The sequence below is a fragment of the Nestor notabilis genome, unplaced genomic scaffold (genome assembly GCF_000696875.1).
Source record: "Nestor notabilis isolate BGI_N333 unplaced genomic scaffold, ASM69687v1 scaffold16112, whole genome shotgun sequence".
NCBI lineage: Eukaryota > Metazoa > Chordata > Aves > Psittaciformes > Psittacidae > Nestor > Nestor notabilis.
This window is the reverse complement of record NW_009917114.1, coordinates 1-9,402: the sequence shown is the minus strand read 5'-3', so window position 1 is coordinate 9,402 and position 9,402 is coordinate 1. Positions and strand designations below refer to the sequence as shown.

General features: G+C 39.2%; 1 protein-coding gene across 1 annotated transcript; it reads left to right on the top strand.

Annotated features, from left to right (window-relative positions):
• Positions 1 to 1,053: 1,053 nt before the first annotated feature.
• CCDC176 (coiled-coil domain containing 176) lies at positions 1,054 to 8,151 on the top strand (the record flags this gene model as incomplete). Its single annotated transcript, XM_010024940.1, has 7 exons — positions 1,054 to 1,116; positions 2,875 to 3,018; positions 3,858 to 3,925; positions 4,315 to 4,459; positions 4,827 to 5,326; positions 6,775 to 6,879; positions 8,083 to 8,151. Coding segments are annotated over 7 exons (1,094 nt in total), but the record flags the coding sequence as incomplete, so codon positions are not given.
• Between the last annotated feature and the right edge of the window lie 1,251 nt (positions 8,152 to 9,402).

Below are 9,402 nucleotides of genomic sequence, written 5' to 3'. Positions count from 1 at the left end.
GCTTCCCGGTGCGCAGCCATATGTAGCAAAACACCTCGCAGCCGGTCCTGCCACTCCTCCGCCCTGTTACCGATGCCTGCGGCCGAAGGTGGACGAACTTGAAGCAGCAGCGCGCCCCGGCGGCGGGAACTGGGCTGCGAGGGTTGAAGCCTCGCCTCTGGTGCCCGCCTGCTCCCTCACACGGGAACACGGCGTCCGGTGTGGCTCTCCGTCTGTACAGAGGAGAGAGCAGTATGCCGGAACGAATGCAGGGGAGGCGCACCAAGATGGTCGGGTGTTTCAGCACATGGTGTACAACAACAGGCTGAAGCGTTTGTCAGCTTGAAAAAAGAGAAAGCTAAGGGAGAATGTGATGGGTTTAGCTACCTTCAGGTTTTAGAGAAAATAGGGCCAAACGCCACTCGGAACACAAGAAAAAAACCCCCTACATTGTAGTTTCCGTTTCCTCTAATGCAGATTATTTCACTTCAGTCCCATTTCTACTTTTCTAAAGTCAAGTACCAAGCAAACCCCATTTTCAGTTAGAAAAAAGAAAGTGGAAACTGGAATTGTTTTAACTTCTTTTTTTTAAATAAGGAGATACAAAGTTCTGAACCTCAGGATATTGATGAGGTCAAATGGTAGGAGACAATTTCCTTGCTCACATCCCACTGTTTACTTTCAGACTCTCCAGTATAGAAGATCTTACTCAAACCTGTTTCCAGCTGCCTGTTTTTCTCTTGTGTCTTCTGTTCTCCTTTTCTAAACTGTTTTTCTGACACTGCACCACTATCCAAAACAGTAAGAAAGAAAACCTTCTGTCCGCATAGTTTTAGTTCTTCAGTAGAGTCACAGATCTGTTTGTATTAAATACATACAGGGGGGTTATAGTTTAAGCTTTAGTTATTTCCTATCCTTAACACAAATCAAAGTTTTAAACATAGTTTAATTGACCTGGACAATACAAACAAGGAATCTCTCCCCTATTTCTGTCTTCTCAAATTTGAAGGGAACAACACAGCAAGGATATTTTTTCCCCTGACAGTTATTGTTTCTTGATTTCTTTTGTCACAGATTGAGAAGCAGAAACAGGAGCCGACTGATTTGAAACAGCAAGCACAAAAAGATAAGAAGATGGTGAATGAATTTTTCTCTTTGTCCTCATAACAGTGGAATCTTCTGAGCTGAAAGTTCTGGTTGTAGTATGAGGAACAAGCTAGTGCAATTAACTGTTACAGGTTTTGATTCAAAAATACTGCATGAAGCATTAAAAAAAAAAAAAAAGCAATGGTGATGTGGGAGTTATCCCATGACTCTGTAGTATTATATCAGGTAGTAGTAGGAATATTTTATGTATTCTGAAATAGTATTAGCAACTAGCTGGGTAATGGTGAGGCCTGAGGCACAGCAAAAACGTGTTTCATTTTTAATGTGCTAAACAATAACTACTTTGAATTTCTTTACAATTCTTCACTCATTACTATTGAATCAAGAATTCTTAAAAAGAACTGAGAAAATTACTATTCATTAATCTGGCTTCGATAGGAAACATAACTGCTTATCTGCACTTCAAGACAGTTATCTCCCATCCAGCAAGACTACACAAGGAACTTTCTCTCACCCTTTGTATAAAGAGCAGGAAAGTCTATAGGTGATAGATGTGGTGGGTTGACCTTAGCTAGATGCCAGGTGCCCAGCATGCTTTATCCCTCCCCTTCTGAGTTGGGCAGGGAGAATAAAAATAAAATTAAAGGCTCACGAGTCGAGATAAGGACAGGGAGATCACTCAGAAACTACCGTCATGGGCAAACCAGACGAGTCAGGGAAATTTAATTTACTGCCAAACCAGAGAAGGGTAATGAGAAAATCAAATCTTAAAACAGCTTCCCTGCACCCTTCTTTTCTTCCCAAGCTCAGCTTCACTCCCAAGTTCTCTACATCCTCCCACTGATTGACACAGGAGTTCAGGGAATGGGGGTTGTGGTCAGTTCAAAACATTGCCTCTGCTGCTTCTTCTTTGCCATATTCCCCTGTTCTGATGTGGGGTCCCTCCCACAGGAGACAGTTCTTTATGAACTGCTCCAGTGTGGGTGCCTTCCACCGTTGCAGTTCTTCAGGAACAGATTCCTCCAGCGTGGGTCCCCCATAGGGTCACAAATCCTGCAGCAAACTTGCTCCAGTGTGGGCTCCTCTCTCCACAGGGCCACAGCTCCTGACAGAGTTCCAGCACAGGCTTCCCATGAGGCCACAGCCTCCTTTGGGCATCCCCATGCTCTGGCAGGTGGATATCTGCTCCGCTGTGGACCACCATGGGCTGCAGGGGTACAGCCTGCCTCACCATGGTCTTCCCCACAGGCTGCAGGGATATCTCTGCTCTAGTGCCTGGAGCACCTCCTCCCCTCCTTCCACACTGATCTTGATGTCTGCAGAGTTGGTTCTCTCACATACCCTCACTCAACTCTTCCAACTGCTGTGCAACAGCAGTTTCCCCCCCCTTCTTAAATATGTTATCCCAGAGGCACTACCACCGTCGCCAATGGGCTCAGCTTTGGTCAGGGGTGGGACCATCTTAGAGCAGGCTTTAGCTCTGTCAAGACACTGGGGAAGCTTCTGGCAGCTTCTCACAGAAGCCTCTCTTGTAGTGCCCCCCCACTTCCAAAACCTTGCCATGCAAACCCAATAAAATTATATTGTGGATGTTGCTTTAAACTTAATTTCTAGGCTTGTTATTTCACTGGAGTGTAGCTTCTGCTGAGTTAGCAGCATTTCCTCTTATGATGGATTCTTTGTAGTTTTTTAAAACACTAACATAGAATTTCAGACATTGTTCTGCATGCTCTGTGTTTTATGTTGCAATATGATGATGATTGGTTTATCTCAATTTCTGATTTGCAGGCAGACTATTATGCCCAACGAATAAAACAACTGGAAGAGAAATGTCACAAAAAAGTTAGAGAAATTGGCCAAATTAAATTAGAACTGAAATTAATAAGGGAGTTCTACAGGGAACAAGTGGCTATGGAGAAAAAGCTGGAAGATGTAAGTTTGTCATGAATATGCATTTGTAATGTACCTTTTCTGGCTGCAAAACAGCATGGAATTTGGGAGTGGAGGACATGGCCAATCTACTGCATTGTTTTCCTTACAGAGAGTGAAGAAAAGCACTAGGTTGATGGACACAAGTGAACTGCGTAGGGGAAGCAAAGCAATAATATAAGTCAGAAGGTTAAGTGAATTTTATAAATTATGTAAAAATTTGAAGACTTGGTAGTGGCAGGTAGTAATTTGGTAGAATCATAGAATCATGGAATTCAGTGGTAGTGCCAAATTCCTTCTTGAAGAGTACATACACACTTTTAGTTATATGGCTGAAATAAAATGTCATTATTAAAAAAATTCTAATTTTTATCATAGTGAAAAGAAAGTATGGAGGTTTCAAACAGGGACATCAGGAAGTGTTTGTGAGATTGGAGATGAGGTTGCTTGAAGAAAAGGCAGGTTTATTTTATAAGAAAAGGCAGTTTAACTTTTATTAGAACAAAATGATTTCTCCTATTGACTACTCTGGTTTATATAGTTTTCACAGTTCTTTGATGAGCTTTTAAACAATTTCCCATGTTACTACAAGTATGAGGAATGAGTTGGAGGCTAGGTGCAGCTTTCTAAGGAAAACTATGGGATGTCAGGATCCCAGAAAGACAGTATTCCTCATTTCCATAAGAAACTTTAGTACCCTTGGTGGTTCATTCTTTCTCTAACAAGAAGTTGGGTGAGATGAAAACTGTGACTGTGATTTTAGAATTTACACTGTTTCAGATTTTAGCTTTGGTGCCAAAGGTCTAATGCAAAATTTAAACAGTTTTTTTCCTCCCTTTCAGAAAAGACCAGAAGAAAAAGTTGAGAAAAAGCAAACGATGGCAGAGATTGCCCAGCGTGAGACTTACTTGTAAGAAATACTTGCTTTTCCCATTTTCTACTTTACAAAACCATCTTAGTGCTGTGTTCTAAGTAAGTTGCTCATGTTACTACCTGGGCTTTTGAAGGGCAAAATCAATGACGACTGAGGCAGCACTTACATTTATATGTTAAGACTCTAGAGGAGTAATATTACCATGATAGTACTGCTGTTTCCTTCATTCTTCCACTCCAGATATAGGACTAGAAGCAAAGCTATGAAAACTTGGTAGAGACCTGTAAGAATTTTACAGCTTAGCTCTGAAATTAGGACACTGAAATGTTGATTTTATTATTAAAAAAAACCCCAAACAAACAATAAACAAAACAAACAAGAAAGGTTGTGATTAAAGCTCTTGGATTTTGTTTCCCTCTGTCCAGCCAGCTGCCCAGCACCGAGAGAGAGGTGTTTAAGGAGGATGTTTGTCTGCACAATGCATTTGCTTACCAGCTGAAAGGGACAGTGGAATTGGAGAAAATCAAACAGAAGTTAGAAGAGGACAAAAGTCTTCTGTTACAGAAGAAGGTTTCTGCTCTGGTTTTAGTTCTGTTCCATTCTCCTCCGGAAATGGGTCAGATGCTTCTGCAGTTACTGAATTTGAAGGTGTCCGAAGGAGAGCTCTTACTCCATCATGGAGGAGAAAGAAGGAAAGATTTCCTCTGCTAGCCCATTAAGAATAGGTCTCTCTGTAATGTATACTATATATCAAGCCTTCTTTATCTGGCTTCTCTTGCGAACAAAAACCTGATCCTAGGGAAGTATTCACCCTCCAGTACAAAGGTGCCTGCATGTTTACTCTGCTGTCAGTGTTGGGGAAAAAGACTGTAAAACCACACCTCCAGATTTGGTGCAAATGAAATAAAACCCCAAACAATTTCTTTTCATCTTTTAGGAAACCACTGAGGGTTTGATACAAAAAACGATCCTACAGGTCAGTCGCCAGAAAGCACAGATTGGAGATCTGCAGCGTAAAGTAGAAAAGCTGGAGATGGACTTACGTCGCATGACTACAGAATCTGAGAGAAAGACTCAGAAAATACAGCATCAGGTGCTGATACAAAACCAGGCAAGCATGGTGGAGATCAAGAAGCTGCAGCAACTACTAGAAATGAAGGATCGGGAGATGAACCGAGTTAAGAAACTAGCCCGGAATATCTTAAATGAGAGGACTGAGGTGGAAAGGTTCTTCCTAGATGCTCTGGAACATGTGAAGCAGGAGATCATAACCAGTAGAAAGCAGTATAAGAAAAAGGCCCAAACTGCCTATTACAGAAAAATGATGGAGGCATGTGCAGGGAAGGAAGCATTTCCCAAAATTAAAACATTCAAAAGCAACATAAATAGCACAAATTGTGTGTACAGAGACCTAGAGGAAGCAAAGAAATGCTACTGGTATTGAAATATGAAAAATTAATGTCTGTCTTCCCACTACACCTGAAAAAAACCCTTTGCATAATACTGTATAGGTTTGGAATGCTTGTGGAGGCTTCTGTAGTGAGAATAACTGTATAAGGCATAATATCCTATCAATTAGTAGTGACTTTGTGGGCAGCTAATTTCAACTAGGCTATCACTTTTTGGTTGTTATTTCTATGTATTAAAGATAAGATCAAAAGATTTCTTTCCATATTTTGCCATGTACTGGAATTTGATATACAACTTCCAGTATAGATGTGCTTTTGCACATTACTTTTAATAATTATTGTTGCTTCTCTAATTTCTTTTTTGTTTATAGGCATTGGTCTTCCAGTATTTCTCTTTTGCTTTTTACTCACTCCAGTGAGCTAACAACACTGAAGCCTAAAAGTTGCAATTAAGATGCTAACAGATCTTTACTATGTTGCTGATCATTTTAACAGAAACATCCAGTAGATGTCAAATCTTATCTTTTTTCAATTGCTCTTCTGTATGTCAGAAGCCCCTACTTTGCATTGTGCTTTCAGAGGCTGTTTTCCTCAAGGTTCATAATAATCTAAAACTTAAGCCATTACATGAAATAGACACTGACATATCAAAACCAAGATCACATGCAATACATGTGATTGACAGAATTCCATTTTATAATGAATAAAACAAAATCTCAGATGTGAGTATCTCAGAATGCAGCTTGGTTGAAATTAGGGCTACACGTGCCACAGTGGCCAGGATTACAGGTCTCCAAACTTCCACTAGAAATCTGTGCCTACAAACTGCAGCAGTGTCCAGGCACTTGCATTTTAAGCCATAAAGTTCTGCCATAGCTGAAGCTTGCGTACGTCCTCGGTGAGAGATCAAAATTATCATACTCCCACATAAAATGTTTCCTTAGTGTGCACTGGCTATTGAATAACTTAGTGACACACAACCAGTTGGAAAGCTTTGTTCGGTTCAGGTTATCTTATTTCAAAAATGATATAGCAGAAACCCTTCATGAAAAATCAGAGGTGAAAGTAGTTACTGAGGTGTAATGAAACTTCTTGGTGCAAGAGAAGAGGGAGACGGGAACCAAGAATGAAAACTGTTATATGTATTGACCCTTTTAAGTATGCAGGAGAAGTCAGGGAAGGACAATGTACTTGAAACTAATATGTGTTAGTACTAACCCTCCCCTTCCCAGTATTTATTACTACCCATGTAACAGAAATCCTTGGTTTTGTTTCACTTAGTTTCAACAATCATAGATTCAGAAGTCAAAACCACAGCACTGTGTGCTCAGATTTGATTTTTGAATTTACATGCTATAAGTAGCTGAACAAGAGCAATGCAGAGCTAGAATTTAAAACCTGTTTCACACATAGAGAATCCATGAGAAATGCATTTGAAATGTTCTTCTAGTATGTTGATATCTGTGTGCTTTTCAGGGAAAAAATGCAATTTGAAAAAGTGGATATCAGTGAGTTGACGTGGGAACAAAAAGAACTTGTTCTGCGACTGCTTTTTGCCAAAATGAATGGCACAAATCCATGGTAATATTCTGTTTCTTGAATGCTGATCTTTCTCTGTTAGAGGAGATGGGCTAGTATCTCCAGGTCAGGGATTCCAAGAAACTCTGAAAGTAGCATAAGGATCTAGCTAACTGTGTGGCTTGATGTGAGACACTTCTAACTTTTGAAAAAGGTGATTTAACCTTTTAAAAAAGTTGATGTACCATATGCTAATTTTGGATACGCACCAGACAACACTATTAGATCTTTGTGTGTAATAGCAAAAGAAAAGCAAGTGGAAGTTAATTTTGGTAGTGCTGAGGAACAGAGAAGTGAGGAGAAGTAACTTTGCTTGGTGCAGTGGGATTAATTTTGTTCAGTCATTAATGAAACCCAATCCATCTTTACCAAACAAGTACATAATATATATTGTGACCCTAGCACTCCTCCACATATATTTCCTTTTAGTAGGTTGTAAAGCGACCTGTGCAGTATTAATAAGTACAAATACCCTCAACCAGAGTATTAAAGGTGTATTTATTCTATAGCTCATTGCTGTTGCATAAGAAACTTCAGAGTACAACTTTAGAGATCCCCAAAATATGGCGTACACTGGAAATGCAAAGTTCAAACAGCATTTAATATATTATAAGCTGTGAACTAAGGCATAACGTGATTTTTAATGTCATTAGGGTGCAACATCAGCTTCTCTGTGTCAAAAGAGTTTATTTAGTTTTTAAAAAATTAAGTTAAATTTTGTTTGCAAAAGTTACATTAATGGAACATCCTCAAATTTTAAGGTCATTACAATGGAACTAAGAAATGTATAATTAACTGCTTTTATGGTTCCAATTTATGCATGGATTTAACTCCTTTTACGAGTATTCACCACCATACAAAGCACTCATAAAGCTGTAGAGTGTGAAAGCTTGGGAAATTGAATACAGACACTACATTTTAAGTTGATTTATGATTTTTTTTTTAATTAAAAAAACTCTCATTTATTTCACCTCATTCCCTTTCAATTGTAATGATTTTGCCAGAAAATACGGAATTCCATAGTGAACCGAACTCATGTTTGATCCATGGTGCTGGGGGTGGAGAGTGTACTACAGTATCTCAGGTGCCCTGGCATTTCTTTCTTGTGTCTGTTATAGAGAACAAGTTTGGTGTGGGATTAGAAACCTGTCTGAGTATAAATTACCATTAGATGAGGATCACTTCACTATTGTGTCTTCCCCACAGGCAATACCCCAGAGTTTTCGCTACTTCAGCTCCAGCTGCTGCTGATACTAAAGAAGAAAGCAAAACTGGGTAAGATACTAAATTATACCACACTATCTAACACCACCTCAGTCCTGGTTATATATAAATGGATTCAATTGTCTCTCTGTCATCCTTCCCACTTTAGAGTACTTTGGTTTGTCTGAAGATCTATGTTAGTGTATCCATACATGCATAAATGTTTGTGTGACAAGAGAGAGGAATTTTTTATTTAGCTTGAACTTTCTGGTCACATTCATCTTTTAGCAGCAGGCATTTAGCTCTCGTGAAAAAAAAAATGGTCTTGTGCTTCCTTAAAGCTTCCTCGTATTGAAAAGCAGCTTTATTATTTTTGGAGGGTTCTCTTGTGAAAGGCCATGATTATACAAGGAGACACATTTTCAGCTAGCACAGTGAGTTTTGATTAAAAGGCAAAATCTATTAAGCTGATGTGGGTTCAGCATAGCATCACTTAGAATGGACGAGGATGAAGATTCCTATGCCTGATTTTCCGATACAGACTCAGGTACAACTATATAGCTCATTATAAGACTCCAAGGCAAGCAATATTAACTTACCTGGAGGAATAAGTAGGGAGGAGTTCTGGCATACCATCATGTCAGATGTGGGGTAGTCAAGCACACAAAACAAAATGTAATACTCAGACATCAAATGATTAGATAACTGTTCATGACCAGGAGCCCTAGAGGGACTTATATGGAAAGATGAGAGATACCTCCTTTGGAGAGGCAAACTGCCACTTCCAGAAATGGGAGTGAAAGTGACGTGTAGCCTTTTTTGCAGAGACAGGTTAAAAAAATCAGAAGTGGATGTCACAGGGCCCTATTCTCAAAGGTGGTTAAATTATCTTAACATAATTTTTGGATTTAATACTATCAAATAACTTTGAGAATCTAGACTGTAATGCCTTCTAGGCAAGAACCAATTTTTCATAGGAGACAAAGGGTTGACTGTAAAGGGTTGTATTTTAATGGAGTCTAAAGAAATTTATTATGAGATACTTTATACTTGGATTATTTCAGAAAATACATTCTTTAGGTTAATTTTTTATAATGAATGTTGAAGTAAAAAGGAGAATAAACAGGTGAGTGGAAAGCAGTAATAGTGAGATGAGGCAGGTATGTCATGATCAGCCAGCATCTGCAGGTTCACTGAAAAAGGCATTTCATTAACTAAAAAAGGTAGATGCAAGATCTGTATGTCTAGTACAATTATTTAAACCCAGCTGTTTCAAAAATGCTGTTGGAAATGCAGATAATCATAGAATCATAGAATAGTTAG